This window comes from Oncorhynchus gorbuscha, linkage group LG07 (genome assembly GCF_021184085.1).
Source record: "Oncorhynchus gorbuscha isolate QuinsamMale2020 ecotype Even-year linkage group LG07, OgorEven_v1.0, whole genome shotgun sequence".
NCBI classification, from domain to species: domain Eukaryota; kingdom Metazoa; phylum Chordata; class Actinopteri; order Salmoniformes; family Salmonidae; genus Oncorhynchus; species Oncorhynchus gorbuscha.
This window is the reverse complement of record NC_060179.1, coordinates 80,716,789-80,739,435: the sequence shown is the minus strand read 5'-3', so window position 1 is coordinate 80,739,435 and position 22,647 is coordinate 80,716,789. Positions and strand designations below refer to the sequence as shown.

At 40.3% G+C, this 22,647-nt stretch overlaps 1 protein-coding gene across 2 annotated transcripts in view; it reads right to left on the bottom strand.

Annotated features, from left to right (window-relative positions):
• LOC124040419 (vinculin-like) overlaps nucleotides 1-22,647 on the bottom strand; it is a 64,747-nt gene that overhangs the window by 31,546 nt on the left and 10,554 nt on the right. For both annotated transcript variants that reach the window (XM_046357589.1, XM_046357590.1), the window contains exon 2: nucleotides 17,117-17,187. In XM_046357589.1, coding sequence (XP_046213545.1) covers nucleotides 17,117-17,187 — 71 coding nt within the window. The remainder of the gene's footprint in view (nucleotides 1-17,116; nucleotides 17,188-22,647) is intronic.

The following is a 22,647-nucleotide window of genomic DNA, read 5'->3' as shown; positions in this document are numbered from 1 at the left end:
ATCTACAACACCCCTGATCATCTCTCACTATATCTATAATACAACACCCCTGATCATCTCTCACTATATCTATAATATAACATTCCTCATCATCTCTCACTACATCTACACGATATCTGATCATCTCTCACTATATCTACAAAACCCCTGATCATCTCTCACTATATCTACAACATCCCTGATCATCTCTCACTATATATATATTATAACATCCCTGATCATCTCTCACTATATCTATAATACAACATCCCTGATCATCTCTCACTATATCTACAACATCCCTGATCATCTCTCACTATATCTACAAGATATCTGATCATCTCTCACTATATCTACAACATCCATGATCATCTCTCACTATATCTATAATACAACACCCCTGATCATCTCTCACTATATCTATAATATAACATTCCTCATCATCTCTCACTACATCTACACGATATCTGATCATCTCTCACTATATCTACAAAACCCCTGATCATCTCTCACTGTATCTACAACATCCCTGATCATCTCTCACTATATCTACAACATCCCTGATCATCTCTCACTATATCTACAACATCCCTGATCATCTCTCACTATATCTATAATACAACATCCCTGATCATCTCTCACTATATCTACAACATCCCTGATCATCTCTCACTATATCTACAACATCCCTGATCATCTCTCACTATATCTACAACATCCCTGATCATCTCTCACTATATCTACAAGATATCTGATCATCTCTCACTATATCTACAACATCCATGATCATCTCTCACTATATCTATAATACAACACCCCTGATCATCTCTCACTATATCTATAATATAACATTCCTCATCATCTCTCACTACATCTACACGATATCTGATCATCTCTCACTATATCTACAAAACCCCTGATCATCTCTCACTGTATCTACAACATCCCTGATCAGCTCTCACTATATCTACAACATCCCTGATCATCTCTCACTATATATATATTATAACATCCCTGATCATCTCTCACTATATCTATAATACAACATCCCTGATCATCTCTCACTATATCTACAACATCCCTGATCATCTCTCACTATATCTACAACATCCCTGATCATCTCTCACTATATCTACAACATCCCTGATCATCGCTCACTATATCTATAATATAACATCCCTGATCATCTCTCACTATATCTATAATACAACATCCCTGATCATCTCTCACTATATCTACAACATCCCTCATCATCTCTCACTATATCTACAACATCCCTGATCATCTCTTACTATATCTATAATATAACATTCCTCATCATCTCTCACTATATCTATAATACAACATCCCTGATCATCTCTCACTATATCTATAATACAACATCCCTGATCATCTCTCACTATATCTACAACATCCCTGATCATCTCTCACTATATCTATAATATAACATTCCTCATCATCTCTCACTATATCTACAACATCCCTGATCATCTCTCACTATATCTACAACATCCCTGATCATCTCTCACTATATCTACAACACCCCTGATCATCTCTCACTATATCTATAATATAACATTCCTCATCATCTCTCACTACATCTACACGATATCTGATCATCTCTCACTATATCTACAAAACCCCTGATCATCTCTCACTATATCTACAAGATATCTGATCATCTCTCACTATATCTATAATACAACATCCCTGATCATCTCTCACTATATCTATAATACAACATCCCTGATCATCTCTCACTATATCTATAATACAACATCCCTGATCATCTCTCACTATATCTACAACACCCCTGATCATCTCTCACTATATCTATAATATAACATTCCTCATCATCTCTCACTACATCTACAAGATATCTGATCATCTCTCATCATCTATATCTACATCTCTCACATCCCATCCCTGATCATCTCTCACTGATCATCTCTCACTATATCTACAACATCCCATCTCTCACTATATCTACAACATCCCTGATCAGCTCTCACTATATCTATAATACAACACCCCTGATCATCTCTCACTATATCTATAATACAACACCCCTGATACAACACCCCTGATCATCTCTCACTATATCTATAATACAACACCCCTGATCATCTCATCTACACGATATCTGATCATCTCATCTCTCACTATATATCTATCATCTCTCACTATATCTATAATACAACACCCTGATCATCTCTCACTATAACTACAACATCCCTGATCATCTCTCACTATATCTACAACACCCCTGATCATCTCTCACTATATCTATAATACAACACCCCTGATCATCTCTCACTATATCTATAATACAACATCCCTGATCATCTCTCACTATATCTATAATATTAGATCCTTGATCATCTCTCACTATATCTATAATACAACACCCCTGATCATCTCTCACTATATCTATAATACAACATCCCTGATCATCTCTCACTATATCTATAATACAACATCCTTGATCATCTCTCACTATATCTATAATATTAGATCCTTGATCATCTCTCACTATATCTATAATACAACATCCCTGATCATCTCTCACTATATCTATAATATTAGATCCTTGATCATCTCTCACTATATCTATAATACAACATTCCTCATCATCTCTCACTATATCTACAACATCCCTGATCATCTCTCACTATATCTACAAGATATCTGATCATCTCTCACTATATCTACAAGATATCTGATCATCTCTCACTATGTCTATAATATAACATCTCTGAGCAGGTTTGATGAACATGGCCTCAGTGGTGTACTTCTAAAGAAGAGAAGATAAGAAACCTGAAGATAGTGAATTTAAGAAACCTACTAGTCAGCGAAACACGGGCAAGCTCGATATCATAGTTCAATTCTCATACATGCTGTGTAGGCATGTGTGCTGTGTAGGCATGTGTGCTGTGTAGGCATGTGTGCTGTGTAGGCATGTGTGCTGTGTAGGCATGTGCGCTGTGCATCTGTGCTGTGCATCTGTGCTGTGCATCTGTGCTGTGCATCTGTGCTGTGCATCTGTGCATGTGTAGGCATGTGTGCATGTCGGGCATGTGTGCATGTCGGGCATGTGAGGCATGTGTGCAGTACATGTGTATTAGAGGTCGACCGATTATGATTTTTCAACGCCGATACAGATTGGAGGACCCGAAAAAGCCGATAGATTAAAAAATAATAATAATAAAAATAAAAAAAATAAAAAAAATGGCCATTTATTTATTTGTAATAATAACAACAATTACAACACTGAATGAACACTTATTTTAACTTAATATAATAAATCAATTTAGCCCCCCCAAAAAAAATGAAACATGTTGAATTTGGCTTAAATAATGAAAAAACAAGTGTTGGAGAAGAAAGTAAAAGTGCAATATGTGCCATGTAAAATAGCTAACGTTTAAGTTCCTTGCTCAGAACATATGAAAGCTGGTGGTTCCTTTTAACATGAGTATTCAATATTCCCAGGTAAGAAGTTAAGTTGTAGTTATTTTAGGACTATTTCTCTCTATACCATTTGTATTTCATATACCTTTGACTATTGGATGTTCTTATAGGCACTTTAGTATTGCCAGTAACAGTATAGCTTCCGTCCCTCTCCTCGCCCCTACCTGGGCACGAACCAGGAACACATCGACAACAGCCACCCTCGAAGCATCATTACCCATCGCTCCACAAAAGCCGCGGCCCTTGCAGAGCAAGGGGAACAACTACTCCAAGTCTCAGAACGAGTGACGTTTGAAACGCTGTTAGCGCGCACCCCGCTAACTATATCGGGAGTTGATAGGCTTGAAGTCATAAACAGCTCAATGCTTGAAGCACAGCGAAGAGCTGCTGGCAAACGCACAAAAGTACTGTTTGAATGAATGCTTATGAGCCTGCTGCTGCCTACCATCGCTCAGTCAGACTGCTCTATCAAATCATAGACTTAATTATAACATAACACACAGAAATACGAGCCTTTGGTCATTAATATGGTCGAATCCGTAAACTAACATTCAGAAAACAAAACGTTTATTCTTTCAGTGAAATACGGAACCGTTCCGTATTTTATCTAACGGGTGGCATCCCTTAGTCTAAATATTACTGTTATATTGAAGGTTGTACAATGTTATGTCATAATTATGTACAATTCTGGCAAACTAATTATGGTCTTTGTTCAAAATAAATGGACTTCACAGTTTGCAACGAGCCAGGCGGCCCAAAGTGCTGCAAGAGAAGTGACACAATTTCCCTAATTATAAGAAATTCATGTTAGCAGGCAATATTAATAACTAAATAGGCAGGTTTAAAAATATATACTTGTGTATTGATTTTAAAGGAAGGCATTGATGTTTATGGTTAGGTTTGGTGTAACGACAGTGCTAAATCATCACCCGTTTGTCGAAGTAGGTTGTGATTCGATGAGAAATTAACAGGCAGGACACGCTAGATAAACTAGTAATATCATCAACCATGTGTAGTTAACTAGTGATTGTGAAGACTGATTGTTTTTTATAAGTTTAATGCTAGCTAGCAACTTACCTTGGCATCTTGCTGCCCTTGCATAACAGGTAGCCAGCCTGCCACGCAGGCTCCTCGTGGAGCACAATGCAAGGCAGGTGGTTAAAGTGATGGACTAGTAACCGGAAGGTTGCAAAAACGAGTCCCTGAGCTGACAAGGTAAAAATCTGTCATTCTGCCCCTGAACAAGGCAGTTAACCCACTGTTCCTATGCAGTTATTGAAAATAAGAATGTGTTGTGGGGCCTCCCGGGGCGCAGTAGTCTAGGGCACTGCACTGCAGCGCTAGGCCGTGACCGGGAGGTCCGTGGGGCGACGCACAATCGTCCGGGTTAGGGAGGGTTTGGCCGGTAGGGATATCCTTGACTCATCGCGCACCAGCAACTCCTGTGGCGGGCCTGGCGCAGTGAACGCTAACTAAGGTCGCCAGGTGCACGGTGCTTCCTCCGACACATTGGTGTGGCTGGCATCCGGGTTAGTTGCGCGCTGTGCTAAGAAGCAGTGAGGCGTGGCTTGGTTGGGTTGTGTTTCGGAGGACACATGACTTTCGACCTTCGTCTATCCCGAGCCCGTACGGGAGTTGTGGCGATGAGACAAGATAGTAACCACTAACAATTGGTTACTATGAAAATGGTGGAGAAAAAGGGGGTAAAATTAAACAAATAAATAAAATAAAAAAGGTGTATTTTTATATTATTATTATTTATTTATGAAATCGACAAAAAAAAAATTCAGATTTCTGATCGTTATGAAAACTTCAAAACGGCCCTAATTAAATTGGCCATTCCGATTGTATGCATGTATGTATGTAAATAAAATCAAACCTCACAGAAACAGGCAACAAGCCAAAGATAAGACGCACGTTCCCACAGAATCCTGACTTCCTGCTAAAGCCTGCGGGACAAACACTCTTCTTCTCTGTTTAAGAGGGAACTGGTAGTATCAGTGTGTTTTGTCCACGGTGCTGGAAGACAAGGCACTGGGTGTTGCAGGCAGGGCCAGACAAGCCCAGTTTGACTTTCCACCATGGCGAAGGCAGAACGGTCGCTGGTCTCTTCAAGCATCTGATAACGTATGTGCATATTAAAACAGGTTTGTGGTGCTGTTAGCAAAGCCAGGGTCGTGTGTTCAATTCCCACCGGGGTCACATATTAATATATGCATTCAACTGTAAGTCACAACTATAATGTTGTGTATAATGTTGTGTATAATGTATAATGTTGTGTATAATGTATAATGTTGTGTATAATGTCATGTATAATGTATAATGTAGTGTATAATGTATAATGTATAATGTATAATATCATGTATAATGTATAATGTCATGTATAATATCATGTATAATGTATAATATCATGTATAATGTATAATATCATGTATAATGTATAATGTCATGTATAATGTATAATGTCACTGTATAATGTATAATATCATGTATAATGTATAATGTATAATATCATGTATAATGTATAATGTCATGTATAATGTCATATATAATATAATGTCATGTATAATGTATAATGTCATGTATAATGTATAATGTCATGTATAATGTATAATGTAGTGTATAATGTCTAATGTATAATGTATAATATCATGTCTAATGTATAATGTATAATATCATGTATAATGTATAATGTCATGTATAATGTATAATATCATGTATAATGTCATGTATAATGTATAATGTCATGTATAATGTATAATATCATGTATAATGTATAATGTCATGTATAACGTCATGTATAACGTCGTGTAGAATCATAAAACACGGGACGAGATGTTAAAAACTGTCCATTGTGCCAATAGATGGAATGCACTCGCATGAGATTTGCCGTGATGTTGACAGAGTGGCATGGGAGGTTTATTTCTTAGACTGGGGTAAGATGTCAATTTTTGGGACACATCCTCAGTAGTGTGCCTTCGAATCAGTGGGTGTTTCGGCCTTTAATCACTAAACACCCTCATCAAAGGTGGCCAGCTAAAGGGTGATCAAGCCTTAGCTTGTGTCCCATGCCCAATTAAGATGTCCCACAGGACTGTGCAAGGCAGGGGCGTCCTCTTCTCTGAGCCAGCCATACAGCTGACCGCATACCTCATATGCCCTCCTCAAGTTGGAGGGATCTGAATTGAGTTCTCAGGTGGGGGTGAGGGGTCATGAAGTTATAGCCCAGCAAGGGTCCTTCCGTTTGATCCAGATCCACTGGCTACCTCTTTCAGCTGCTTGAGAAACTGCTCTGACGGTCTGCCGCAGAGCCTGTCCATGGATTCCAAGTTCTTTCAGCAACCTGATGATGGAAGAAGCCACGAATCCTCTGCATCCCACTTCAACTGGCCAGACTTTTGCATTCCAGCCACGCTGAGTTGCGTCTGCTGCCAACTCTGTGTAACGCAGTTTCTTACGTTCGTAGGCCTCTTCAACAGAGTTTTCCCACGGGACTGTGAGCTCTATGATGTACACAGCCTTTCGTGAAGGGGACCAGAGTACCATGTCTGGCCTAAGGTTGGTAGAAGCAATCTCAGGTGGAAAAATGAGTTGCTGGCCAATATCGACAAGCATCTTCCAGTCCCGGGCCATAGCTAGGTGTCCAGTTTCTGGCTTTGTAGGAAGATACTTGGGCCTTTTCTGTCCCTCCCGGATGAATGTTGTTGTTTTGACGGGATTGCTTGTTTTTGGAGGTAATGAATTGGTTGCACTCCTCTTGGTCTCAAGTGCTGCAGCCAGGCTCTTGAGGACCTGATTGTGCCTCCAGGTGTAGCGGCCTTGTGAGAGGCTGGTCTTGCAACCTGTCATTATATGCCTGAGAGTCGCTGGAGCTGGGCAGAGGGGGCAGGTCGAGTCCTCGCCATACCATTGATGTAGATTTTTTGGTGATGGAAGCACATCATAAACAGCTCTTATGATGAAGCTGATGTTGCTTGCCTCCATTTGCCAAAGCTCACTCCAGTTGATCTTTCTCCTCTCCAGGCCTTCCCACCGCGTCCATTGCCCTTGTTTAGCAAGAGAGACAGCCTTTGCACTTCTTGCAGTCTCCTCCTGTCTTCGCACCTCCTCGACCACCAGCTTCCTGCGTTCAGATGTTGTTGCCTTATGGAACGTTGGTTTGCTTGCTGCCAGGCCAAAGCCTCCTCTTCCATGCTGGATATTCCCCACAATGTCTTGGTGTCTCAGGGCTGATGTTGCTTGCTGCACAGCATTGGATGATGTCCATTTCCGTCCAGTTTGTAGGGGAGGTGCAGCCTTGCTAATGGTCTGGTCTTTGGAGTCCTTCAATGTCATCTGAAGTCTTACTTTAGAGCACTTGTACTCCTCCGTTAGACTTGTAAGAGGTAGTTCAAGGACCCCTTTGCCATAGAGGCCGATGTTACTCAGGCATCGTGGGACACCCAGCCATTTCTTCACGTATGAGGTAATGGTTCGCTCCATCTTCTCCACTGTTGTTATTGGGACCTCATAGACGGTGAGTGGCCACATTACCCGGGGGAGAAGTCCAAACTGTAGGCACCAGAGCTTGAGCCTCCCAGGCAGTAGGGTCTTGTTGATGTTCTCAAGACCGTCGGCGATGTCCTGCCTTACTTGCTGCACTTGATCTTTATCCCGGAGGCTTTCGTTGTACCATCTACCCAGGCTCTTGATGGGTTGCTCAGACACCGTTGGTATCGGGTCATCTCCAATGCAGAACCTCACATCTTTAAGCTGTCCCTTGACTATGGAGATGCTTCGAGATTTGCTTGGCTTGATTTTCATCCGTGCCCACTTGATGTTATCCTGCAGTTTTGCAAGTAGCCGCCTGGTGCATGCTGCAGTGGTGGTCAGTGTAGTCATGTCATCCATGTATGCTCGGATAGGTGGGAGACGGAGCCCTTCCTTAGTTCTCTCACCACCGACCACCCATCTCGATGCCCTGATGATGACTTCCATGGCCATAGTGAAGGCCAGAGGAGAAATTGTACAGCCTGCCATTATGCCTACTTCCAAGCGCTGCCATGTTGTTGTGAAGTCAGGTGTTGTGAAACACAATTGCAGGTCTTGGAAATAGGCCTTTACCAGTGTAGTGATGGGTTCTGGTACGTGGAAAATGTTGAAGGATTCCCAGAGGAGTTCATGGGGAACTGAGCCAAAGGCATTGGCCAAGTCGAGGAAGATGACATAGAGGTCTAATAATAATGTATAATGTCGTGTATAATGTATAATGTCATGTATAATGTCCAATGTCATGTATAATGTCATGTATAATGTCATGTCCAATGTCATGTCCAATGTCATGTCCAATGTCATGTCCAATGTCATGTCCAATGTCATGTCCAATGTCATGTCCAATGTCATGTCCAATGTCATGTCCAATGTCATGTCCAATGTCATGTCCAATGTCACGTCCAATGCCATGTCCAATGCCACGTCCAATGCCACGTCCAATGCCACGTCCAATGCCATGTCCAATGCCATGTCCAATGCCATGTCCAATGCCATGTCCAATGTCATGTCCAATGTCATGTCCAATGTCATGTCCAATGCCATGTCCAATGCCATGTCCAATGTCATGTATAATATAATGTCATGTATAATGTAATGTATAATGTCATGTATAATGTCATGTATAATGTATAACGTCATGTATAATGTCATGTATAATGTCATGTATAATGTATAATGTCATGTATAATGTATAATGTCCTGTATAATGTATAATGTCCTGTATAATGTCTAATATCATGTATAATGTATAATGTACTGTATAATGTATAATGTCCTGTATAATGTATAATGTCCTGTATAATGTATAATGTCATGTATAATGTATAATGTCATGTATAATGTATAATGTATAATGTCATGTATAATGTATAATGTCATGTATAATGTATAATGTCATGTATAATGTATAATGTCCTGTATAATGTCTAATATCATGTATAATGTATAATGTCATGTATAATGTATAATGTCATGTATAATGTCTAATGTCATGTATAATGTATAATGTCATGTGTAATGTATAATGTATAATGTCATGTATAATGTATAATGTCATGTATAATGTATAATGTCATAATGTATAATGTCATGTGTAATGTATAATGTATAATGTCATGTATAATGTATAATGTCATGTATAATGTATAATGTCATGTATAATGTCATGTATAATGTATAATGTCATGTATAATGTATAATGTATAATGTCATGTATAATGTATAATGTCATGTATAATGTATAATGTCATGTATAATGTATAATGTCATGTGTAATGTATAATGTATAATGTCATGTGTAATGTATAATGTATAATGTCATGTGTAATGTATAATGTCATGTATAATGTAATGTATAATGTCATCATGTGTAATGTATAATGTATAATGTCATGTGTAATGTATAATGTATAATGTCATAATGTCATGTGTAATGTATAATGTCATGTATAATGTATAATGTCATGTATAATGTCATGTATAATGTATAATGTCATGTATAATGTATAATGTCATGTATAATGTCATGTATAATGTATAATGTCATGTATAATGTCATGTGTATAATGTCATGTATAATAATGTCATGTATAATGTCATGTATAATGTATAATGTCATGTATAATGTCATGTATAATGTCATGTATGTCATGTATAATGTCATGTATAATGTATAATGTCATAATGTCATGTATAATGTATAATGTCATGTAATGTCATGTATAATGTCATAATGTAATGTATAATGTCATGTATAATGTATAATGTCATGTATAATGTATAATGTCATGTATAATGTCATGTATAATGTCATGTATAATGTATAATGTCATGTATAATGTCATGTATAATGTATAATGTCATGTATAATGTATAATGTCATGTATAATGTAATGTATAATGTCATGTGTAATGTATAATGTCATGTATAATGTCATGTATAATGTCATGTATAATGTCATGTATAATGTATAATGTCATGTATAATGTATAATGTCATGTATAATGTATAATGTCATGTATAATGTCATGTATAATGTCTAATGTCATGTATAATGTATAATGTCATGTATAATGTATAATGTATAATGTCATGTATAATGTCATGTATAATGTATAATGTCATGTATAATGTATAATGTCATGTATAATGTATAATGTCATGTATAATGTATAATGTCATGTATAATGCCATGTATAATGTCTAATGTCTAATGTCATGTATAATGTATAATGTCTAATGTCATGTATAATGTATAATGTCCTGTATAATGTATAATGTCATGTATAATGTATAATGTCATGTATAATGTCATGTATAATGTATAATGTCATGTATAATGTATAATGTCATGTATAATGTATAATGTCATGTATAATGTATAATGTCATGTATAATGTATAATGTATAATGTCATGTATAATGTATAATGTCATGTATAATGTATAATGTCATGTATAATGTATAATGTCATGTATAATGTATAATGTCATGTATAATGTATAATGTCATGTATAATGTATAATGTCATGTATAATGTATAATGTCATGTATAATGTATAATGTCATGTATAATGTCATGTATAATGTATAATGTCATGTATAATGTATAATGTCATGTATAATGTATAATATCATGTATAATGTATAATGTCATGTATAATGTATAATGTCATGTATAATGTCATGTATAATGTCTAATGTAGTGTATAATGTATAATGTATAATGTCTAATGTATAATGTATAATGTCTAATGTCATGTATAATGTATAATGTATAATGTCATGTATAATGTATAATGTATAATGTCATGTATAATGTAATGTATAATGTATAATGTCATGTATAATGTATAATGTCATGTATAATGTTCTGTATAATGTTCTGTATAATGTTCTGTATAATGTATAATGTTGTGTATAATGCTGTGTATAATGTCATGTATCATGTATAATGTTGTGTATAATGTTGTGTATAACATTATATACATGTTAGTGCAGCCAGCAGTGTCCTTCAGCAGCGTGGAGTCAGACTACGCAGTCATGTTATATTACAGGACCAGTCCAGGACCAATGCACGCGCTAATTATAGTGAAACACACACAATTATATATAGTTAAAGAAGACACATTGCAGCATGTGTATCTGATGGATGGAGACAACGTGACTTCAAGGCGCCAAATGCGTTCAGGGCGCCTCCGTGACCTCTATGACCTACGCTTGCCAATTGCTTCGCATGACCCCCCCCCGGACTGTATTACTGGGGTCTACTGAGCTGAGCTGAGCTGACAAGGTTGAGTGTGTATGACAGAGTCAGAGCAAAGCGGCTGGGATTGGTGGAGATTATTCATAGCTCTAGTGGAGTAGGAAGAGAAACGCAAAATTGATTCATTCATTCAGGGAGTGACGTACTGTAACTACTGTTTATAATGACAACGTGATATAGACTGAATCCATATGTCCAAAGAAAATGACTGGAAATACAATTTGAATACTTCTCTCTTGGGGCTCAGGTTGAGGTTAACCAAGAACAGCCGTCTACGAAGAAGACCAAATGGAAACCTACCACTGTTCCTTCCTGCTTCCTCCTTTAGTGAGGAGTCCCTCCCTGGACAAATAGAAACCTACCACTGTTCCTTCCTCCTTTAGTGAGGAGTCCCTCCCTGGACAAATAGAAACCTACCACTGTTCCTTCCTCCTTTAGTGAGGAGTCCCTCCCTGGACAAATAGAAACCTACCACTGTTCCTTCCTCCTTTAGTGAGGAGTCCCTCCCTGGACAAATAGAAACCTACCACTGTTCCTTCCTGCTTCCTCCTTTAGTGAGGAGTCCCTCCTTGGACAAATAGAAACCTACCACTGTTCCTTCCTCCTTTAGTGAGGAGTCCCTCCCTGGACAAATAGAAACCTACCACTGTTCCTTCCTCCTTTAGTGAAGAGTCCCTCCCTGGACAAATAGAAACCTACCACTGTTCCTTCCTGCTTTAGTGAGGAGTCCCTCCCTGGACAAATAGAAGTCTAGGAGGCAGCAAGCCTCCCACAGCAGCAACCAGCGCCCCAACACACACAGAGAGCGAGCGAGAGACTCGAGAGACTAGAGGGCGAGAGACTAGAGGGCGAGAGACTAGAGGGCGAGAGACTAGAGGGCGAGAGACTAGAGGGCGAGAGACTAGAGGGCGAGAGACTAGAGGGCGAGAGACTAGAGGGCGAGAGACTAGAGGGCCAGAGACTAGAGGGCGAGAGACTAGAGGGCGAGAGACACAGTCGAGAGACACAGTCGAGAGACACAGGCGAGAGACACAGGCGAGAGACACAGGCGAGAGACACGGGCGAGAGACACAGACTAGAGCGAACTGGACAAAATGTTTCACTGTAATAGTGAAGGTGTAAACTTGGCAGTAGAAAACCTTAAAAGTATATTTGACCTCTCAGCTTCCCTATCAAATATAAACATTTCAAGCCGACAACCTAAGAAAATTAACAATGACAAATGGTTTGATGAAGAATGCAAAAATTTAAGAAAGAAATTGAGAAACCTGTCCAACCAAAAACATAGAGACCCAGAAAAGCTGAGCCTAAACCTTCACTAAGGTGAATCACTAAAACAATACAGAAAAAGAAGGAACAGCACGTCAGAAATCAGCTCAATGTAATTGAAGAATCCATAGACTAACCACTTCTGGAGAAATGTGAAAACACTAAAACAACAACAGGAAGAATTAGAGATATGGGTAAACCACTTCTCCAATCTTTTTGGCTCTTTAACAAAGAACAAACAGCAAAAACATATACATGATCAAATACAAATCTTAGAATCAACTATTAATGACTACCAGAACCCACTGGATTATCCAATTACATTGAATGAGTTACAGGACAAAATAAAAACCCTCCAATCCAAAAAGGCCTGTGGTGTTGATGGTATCCTCAATGAAATGATCAAATATACAGACAACACATTCCAGTTGGCTATACTAAAACTCTTTAACATCATCCTCAGCTCTGGCATCTTCCCCAATATTTGCAACCAAGGACTGATCACCCCAATCCACAAATGTGGAGACAAATTTGACCCCAATAACTACTGTGGGATATGCGTCAACAGCAACCTTGGGAAAATCCGCTGCATTATCATTAACAGCAGACTCGTACATTTCCTCAATGAAAACAATGTACTGAGCAAATGTCAAATTGGCTTTTTATCAAATTACCTTACGAAAGACCACGTATTCACCCTGCGCTCCCTAATTGACAACCAAACAAACCAAAACAAAGGCAAAGTCTTCTTATGCTTTGTTGATTTAAAAAAAAGCCTTCATTCAGACTCATTTTGGCATGAGGGTCTGCTATACAAACGGATGGAAAGTGGGGAAAAACATAGAACATTAAGATATCCATGTACACACAACAAGTGTACGCTTAACATTGGCAAACAAAAATACTTCTTTCCACAGGTCCGTGGGTTGAGACAGGGATGCAGCTAAAGCCCCACCCTCTTCAACATATGAATGAATTGGCGAGGGCACTAGAACAGTCTGCAGCACCCGGCCTCACCCTACTAGCATCTAAAGTCAAATGTCTACTGTTTGCTAATGCTTCTGTCCCCAACCAAGGAAGGTCTACCACAGCACCTAGATCTTCTGCACATATTCTGCCAGACCTGGGTCCTGACAGTAAATCTCAGAAAGACCAAAATAATGGTGTTCCAAAAAAGGTCCAGTCTCCAGGACTACAAATACAAATTCCATCTAGACACAGTTGCCCTAGAGCACACAAAAAACTATACATACACATTGGCCTACACATCAGTGCCACAGGTAACTTCCACAAAGCTGTGAACGATCTGAGAGACAAGGCAAGAAGGGCATTCTATGCCATCAAAGGGAACATCAAATTTGACATACCAATTAGGATCTGGCTAATACTTGAATCAGATATAGAACCCATTGCCCTTTATGAGGTCTGGGGTCCGCTCACCAACCAAGAATTCACAAAAATGGGATAAACACCAAATTGAGACTCTGCATACAGAATTCTGCAAAAATATCCTCTGTGTACAATGTAAAACACTAAATAATGAATGCAGAGCAGAATTAGTGCAATACCCACTAATTATCAACATCCTGAAAAGAGATGTTAAATTCTACAACCACCTAAAAGGAAGTGATTCCTCAACCTTCCATAACAAAGCCATCACCTACAGAGAGATGAACCTGGAGAAGAGTCCCCTAAGCAAGCTGGTCCTGGGGCTCTGTTCACAAACACACCCCACAGAGCCCCTGGACAGCAATACAATTAGACCCAACCAAACAATGAGAAAACAAAAAGATAATTACACACATTAAAAATGAACTCCCATATCTACGGAGTGAAATACCACAGCATGCCATCACAGCAGCAAGATTTTTGACCTGTTGCCACAAGAAAAAGGTCAACCAGTGAAGAACAAACACCATTGTAAATACGACCCATATTTATGTTTATTTATCTTCCCTTTTGTACTTTAACTATTTGCACATCATTACAACACTTTATAAATACATAATATGACATTTGAAATGTCTATTCTTTTGGAACTTTTGTGAGTGAGTGTGTAATGTTTACTGTTAATTTTTATTGTTTATTTCACTTTTGTGTATTATCTACTTCCCTTGCTTTGGTAATGATAACATGTTTCCCATGCCAATAAAGTCCTTAAATTGAAATTGACTAGAGTCTGAGAGAGAACAGGACAGAGAGAGAGTGAGAGACTAGGGGGAGAGAAAGAGAGAACAGGACAGAGGGAGAGTGAGAGACTAGGGGGAGAGAAAGAGAGAACAGAGAGAGAGAGAGACTAGGGGGAGAGAAAGAACAGGGCAGAGAGAGAGTGAGAGACTAGGGGGAGAGAAAGAGAGAACAGGACAGAGAGAGAGAGTGAGAGACTAGAGGGAGAGAAAGAGAGAACTGGACAGAGAGAGCGACTAGAGGGAGAGAAAGAGAGAACAGGACAGAGAGAGAGAGAGTGAGAGAACAGGACAGAGAGAGAGTAAGAGACTAGGGGGAGAGGGAGAACAGGACAGAGAGAGAGAGAGAGACTAGGGGAGACAGGACAGACAGAGACTAGAGAGAGAGAACAGGGGAGAGAGAAGAGACTAGGGAGAACAGGACAGAGAGAGTGAGAGACTAGGGGGAGAGAAAGAACAGGGCAGAGAGAGAGTGAGAGACTAGGGGAGAGAAAGAACAGGGCAGAGAGAGAGTGAGAGACTAGGGGAGAGGGAGAGAGAACAGAGAGAACAGGACAGAGAGAGACAGAGAGAGAGACTAGGGGAGAGAAAGAGAGAACAGAGGAGAGAGGAGAGTGAGAGACTAGGGGAGAGGGAGAGAGGGAACAGGACAGAGAGAGAGGGGGAGAGGACAGAGAGAGACTAGAGGAACAGAGAGAAATAGAGACAGGGGAGAGGACAGAGAGAGAGCGAGAGAGAGACTAGAGGGAGAGAAAAGGACAGAGAGAGTGAGAGACTAGGGGAGGGAGAGAGAGGACAGAGAGAGAAGAGACTAGGGGACAGAGAGAGGACAGAGAGAGTAAGAGACTAGGGGGAGAGGGAGAACAGGACAGAGAGAGAGACTAGGGGAGAGAAAGAACAGGGCAGAGAGAGAGTGAAAGACTAGAGGGAGAGAAAGAGAGAACAGGAGAGAGTGAGAGACTAGGGGGAGAGAGAGAGAGAACAGGACAGAGAGAGAGAGAGACTAGGGGGAGAGAATGAACAGGGCAGAGAGAGAGTGAGAGACTAGGGGGAGAGAAAGAGAGAACAGGACAGAGAGAGAGAGTGAGAGACTAGGGGGAGAGAAAGAGAGAACAGAGACAGAGAGAGTGAGAGACTAGGGGGAGAGGGAGAGAGAACAGGACAGAGAGAGAGAGAGTGAGAGACTAGGGGGAGAGAAAGAGAAAACAGGACAGAGAGAGTGAGAGACTAGAGGGAGAGAAAGAGAGAACAGGACAGAGAGAGAGCGAGAGAGAGACTAGAGGGAGAGAAAAGGACAGAGAGAGAGAGACTAGGGGGAGAGGGAGAGAGAACAGGACAGAGAGAGAGTAAGAGACTAGGGGGAGAGGGAGAACAGGACAGAGAGAGAGACTAGGGGGAGAGAAAGAACAGGGCAGAGAGAGAGTGAAAGACTAGAGGGAGAGAAAGAGAGAACAGGAGAGAGTGAGAGACTAGGGGGAGAGGGAGAGAGAACAGGACAGAGAGAGAGAGAGACTAGGGGGAGAGAAAGAACAGGGCAGAGAGAGAGTGAGAGACTAGGGGGAGAGAGAGAACAGGACAGAGAGAGAGAGACTAGAGGGAGAGAAAGAGAGAACAGGACAGAGAGTGAGAGACTAGGGGGAGAGGGAGAGAGAACAGGACAGAGAGAGAGAGAGAGTGAGAGACTAGGGGGAGAGAAAGAGAGAACAGGACAGAGAGAGTGAGAGACTAGAGGGAGAGAAAGAGAGAACAGGACAGAGAGAAAGATTAGAGGGAGCGAAAGAGTACACAAGACGAGGTTCAGACATCGTTGTAAATGTCTAAATTGGATAAGACTGTTAGACTGGTAAATGGTAAATAAGGTAATAAAGTTTGAGGGCTGAGAGTTAAGGAGAAGGCAGATATCTTTCATCTACGTACTTGATGAAAGCTGGAGGCATGTCTCTCTTCATTATGTGGTCTTCTGTGGTCTGGACAGTGTCTTTCCCCACCTAGAACACAACAGGAAAACAGAAAGAGCACATTAACTGACAAACACCCTGTAGGGCCAGGTTCCTGGACACAAACATATCCTACTCAGACCAAGTCATCACAACACCCTGTAGGGCCAGGTTCCTGGACACAAACATATCCTACTCAGACCAAGTCATCACAACACCCTGTAGGGCCAGGTTCCTGGACACAAACATATCCTACTCAGACCAAGTCATCACAACACCCTGCAGGGCCAGGTTCCTGGACACAAACATATCCTACTCAGACCAAGTCATCACTTTTAAATGAGCTAAAGGAGATTCTCCATTGAGCATTTGGGTCTGAGAAAGCGGCACATTGAAATATGTAAATGTGTTTAACCTTAGTTCTTTAACAACGAACAAGTATCGCTACAGATTGTTAATCATTTTAAATGGTTTTATTTCACCTTTAAAGGATGATATAGACTATTGCCTCAACACACAGGTCACTGGAGGAGGGAACCTCAACACACAAACACGTGTAAAAGAGCTGGTCTCTCACATCTACCATGACTCATATCCCCCAGTGTGACCTCAGCGATCAGACACATCCTTCACCACATGAAGCCGTGAGAAAACAAAACGATCAACAGCTGTAGTGTAGATCACTGAAGCGCTTGTAGACTTTCCTAACGGTAATGTTCATCATGTGAAACCCAGGGAGGGAACACGTCCAGGTCTGTCTCTGTGTCAGTCTCTCCCCGGGCCGACAGACATTTGAGCTCCGAGACTGACTGGGAGTGAGGCTAGTTAATGTCTGATTCATATAGAGCTTGTTGGCTGACTGATCACTGACCCAACCCCTGTTATACACCTCTTCACTCTTATACACACACACACACACACCGTTTTTCACAGCTCTTCACCCACACGATTATATTCAACTAGTGTGAACATGCCCACAACTACACAAGCACACGACTCCAACTTGTTCAGCTTCTTCTGCCGTTTATAACATAAAAGGATGTACAATTATATTCAAGCCATTTTTGTATTTTTTAATAAGAGTACAAAATATATTTTTTTAGATATACATTTTTTGAAAGTTTGACTAATTACAGTTGAGTTCCCTAATAAGGCCACCTCACCACTAATGCCAGCCAGCCTATTGGAGGGCTATGACTAAGAACTTCTGAAGCTAGTTGTTAGGAATATGCCATTAGTGGGGGAGGTTAAAGTTCAAGGATAACCAACTGTTCCACCAGCTCATTACAGTCCTCCATTCCAGAGAGCTGACGTCATGGAGTCAGAGTGGGGCTGAACCAGATCCCCCTGACCTCATTACTGTCTCCTCATTGGTCCAGTGTGAAAGTAGGAGTAGAGCGTCCACCTACACCATTTGTAAATTCAACACAAAGAGGTGGAAGTAGAACTAAAAGTGGAGTGAGGCTGAAAGACTGGGCCACAGCCAGGACATGAAGTTGAAAAAAAAAAAACCTTCCTAACCCTATGAGTTATTGTGTAGAGTATTGTTGAGGTGTCAGCTCAAGGATGACTCTAAACTGTAATGGCACAGCCAATCCAGAAAGCTGTCGTACTACAGAAGCACAGGTCCTCCCGCATTTCATTGGTCCAGTGGGAGTTAGTGAGCGTTTGTAAATTAAACAAAAAAGGTTGACGCCAGCCTAAAAGTGGAGCAACTGCCAGCTCTCTGAGTGATGAGGGAGCGAACATGTGCCAACCTGGCATTTCTGCCTTGAGAGGCTCTGAACAAAAGCCATAATTAACTGTCCAGCGTTCCAGGGTAGTTAGAGAGCCGTTCAACTAAAGGTTAGGGGAGCAGGAGAGAGTTCTTTTTAGATCTACGACACACACTGAGTGGACTTCAACTAAAGGGCCAGAAAGACAGGAAACTGAACATCTACTACTCCCCCACTTTTGAAAATCACCAACTAGAGAATTATTTTTGGGGGTGACAATTGAGACATGGATTGTGTATGTGTGCCATTCAGAGGGTGAATGGGCAAGACTAAATATTTAAGTGCCTTTGAACGGGGTATGGTAGATTGTGCCAGACGCACAGGTTTGTGTCAAGAACTGCCACGCTGCGGGGTTCACACGCTAAACAGTTTCCCACATAAATCAAGAATAGTCCACAAGCCAAAGGACATCCAGCCAACTTGACAGAACTGTGGGAAGCATCGGAGTCAACATGGGCCAGCATTCCTGTGGAACACTTGACACCTTGTAGAGTCCATGCCCCGATATTAGGAAGGTGTTCTTAATATTTGGTATACTCAACTATATATAGTTAGTCTCTGGATCATCATCAAATGATTTAGACCAGTGGTTCCCAAACTTTTTATTGTCCCATACCCCTTCAAACATTCAACCTCCAGCTGCTACCCCCTCTAACACCAGGGTCTGAACACTTTCAAATGTTGTTTTTTGCCATCATTGTAAGCCTGTCACACACACACACACACACACAATACATTCATTAAACATAAGAATGAGTGTGAGTGGTCATAACCCGGCTCGTGGGAAGTGACAAAGAGCTCTTATAGGACCAGGGCACAAATAATAAATCATTTTGCTCTTTATTTAACTTTTTATGGCTGCAGGGGCAGTATTGAGTAGCTTGGATGAAAGGTGCCCATATCAAACAGCCTGCTCCTCAGTCATAGATGCTAATATTTGCATATTATTATTAGTATTGGATAGAAAACACTGGCGTTTCTAAAACTGCTTGAATGATGTCTGAGTATAACAGAACTCATATTGGCAGGCGAAATCCGGAGTTGAAATCAAAACAGGAAGTCAGAAATCTGAGCTTGTATGTATTCACCAGAGTCCCCAATGAAATACCCTTGAGATATGAATGATGTTGCACTGCCTAGGGGTTCCACTAGATGTCAACCATCAATAGAAATTATAATGAGACTTATGGTGTTGTGGGAGTGAATGAGAGCAGAATATAGCAGATGTCCATCAAGCAGCCATTTTGTGATTGTGCTTTTTCCTCATAGTAGTCACTTGCGTTCCATAAAGTTTCTGTAAAGCGGTTGCATTAAGGAGAGGTATATCTATAATTCCATGTGTATAACTTGTATTATCATCTACATTTATGATGAGTATTTCTGTTGAAATGATGTGGCTATGCAAAAAAAATCACTTGATGTTTTTGGAACAAGAGAATCTAAATAGCCTAACTGAGGTTTTTTGATAATAATATGAACTTTATCAAACAAAACATGCATGTATTGTGTAACATGGAGTCCTATGAGTGTCATCTGATGAATTCAAGGTTAGTGACTCATTTTGTCTTTGTTTCTGGTTTTTGTGAATGCTATATTTTGCTGGAAAATGGCTGTGCTTATTGTGGTTTGGTGGAGACCTAAAATAAATCGTTTGTAGTGCTTTCGCTGAAAAACCTATTTGAAATCGGACACTTGGTGGGATTAACAACGAGAATAGCTTTCAAATTATATGAAACATGTATGTTTTAGGAATTGTAATTATGAGATTTGTGTTTGAATTTGGCACCCTCTATTTTCACTGGAAGTTGTCATATCGATCCCGGTATCGGGATTACAGCCATATTAACAGCGCGATTTGCCAAGGCAGGATACTCCGAGCGCAACCCAATCCAAAAATCTGACAGTGGCTTCTGATTAAATTCAATTTTCACAGAACCACTTGTTGCAATTTCAATGAGACTCTCTTGTTCAGATATCGGTAAGTGGACTGGAGGCAGGGCATGAAAGGGATAACGAATCCAGTTGTTTGTGTCATCCATTTCAGGAAAGTACCTGCGTAATTGCGCACCAAACTCACTATGGTGCTTCGCTATATCACATTTAACATTGTCCGTAAGCTTGAGTTCATTTGCACACAAAAAAATACAATGATGGAAAGACCTGTGTGTTGTCCTTGTTAATACAGACAGAGAAGAGCTCCAACTTCCTAATCATAGCCTCAATTTTTCCCCACACAATGAATATAGTTGCAGAGAGTCCCTGTAATCCTAGATTCAGATTATTCAGGCGGGCAAAAGCATCACTCAGATAGGCCAGTCGTGTGAGAAACTCAATCATCATGCAGGCGGTCAGACAAGTGAAAATGATGGTCAGTAAACACAACTTTAAGCTCATCTCGCAATTCAAAAAAATGTGTCAATATTTTGCCACTTGATAATCAGCTCACTTCTGTATGTTGTAAAAGCGTTACATGGCCGTTGCCCATATCATTGCATAGTGCAGAAAATACGAGAGTTCAGGGGCCTTGCTTTAATAATATAATAATAATAATAATATAATATATGCCATTTAGCAGACGCTTTTATCCAAAGCGACTTACAGTCATGTGTGCATACATTCTACGTATGGGTGGTCCCGGGGATTGAACCCACTACCCTGGCGTTACAAGCGCCATGCTCTACCAACTGAGCTACAGAACACATGTAGTATCCAAACATCTATCAAGCTGTCAGGCATTCCCTTGGCAGCAAGAGCCTCTCGGTTGATGCTGCAATGTACCCAAGTGGCGTTGAGAGTAATTGCTTGCACACGTGTTACCACCCCACTGTCTCCCTGTCATGGCTTTTGCACCATCAGTACAGATACTTCGACTCAAGTATGACAATTCGGATACTTTATCCACCACTGAATATTTGCTATAAAAAATTCCCATATCATGCAGCCCTACCTGGCCCTGTATGGTTGTTGTAATGACGGACCTGTTGAGGAAATGAGCTCAGTGTATTTTGCTAATCTCTCGTATCCAATCACTGTTTTCTTAAGACATTTCCTTACAGTGATATCCTGTTCAGGGTGAGGGCAAGTTCAGACAAGATGACTTCTATGGACACAGTATAGACTTCTGAAAGAATAGGAAGGGGATCGTTGCCTGAATACACCAGACTTAGGAAATACACAGTAGCTGAAAAGAAGTCTTTGAAAAGACCCGAAACAAAAAGTATGTTGTTTTCTCTGAGAATAGTGTTCACTTTCAGGCACAGTAGGGGGGGTTTCACAAAGCAAAAATAGCTTCTTAGGATAAAGTGAATCTTATTATTCCTAATTTCCCACCTCCCTCTCTTCATGTGTTCTGTAGACCAACAACAGCCCTGATCCCAACAACTCTAAACAAACAGAATGTATCTGCACTCATTCCAGCTGAAGGGCGTGGCAGCTGTATTCTGATCTCCAACCCCAACCAGAAACAGACTGATTAGGCAACACACAGACATGTAAGGCCGAAGCAAGTCTATTTTTTTAAATAGAACTTTACTAAAAGGACAAGAGCACAGGTGGATAGTTAATTCCTCATTTCAAAAATAGATGATAATATAATATAATAATATAATATATGCCATTTAGCAGACGCTTTTATCCAAAGCGACTTACAGTCATGTGTGCATACATTCTACGTATTGGTCAAAAATAGACAAGCGCCATGCTCTATTCTGAAGGACCACGATTCTGTCTGCACACT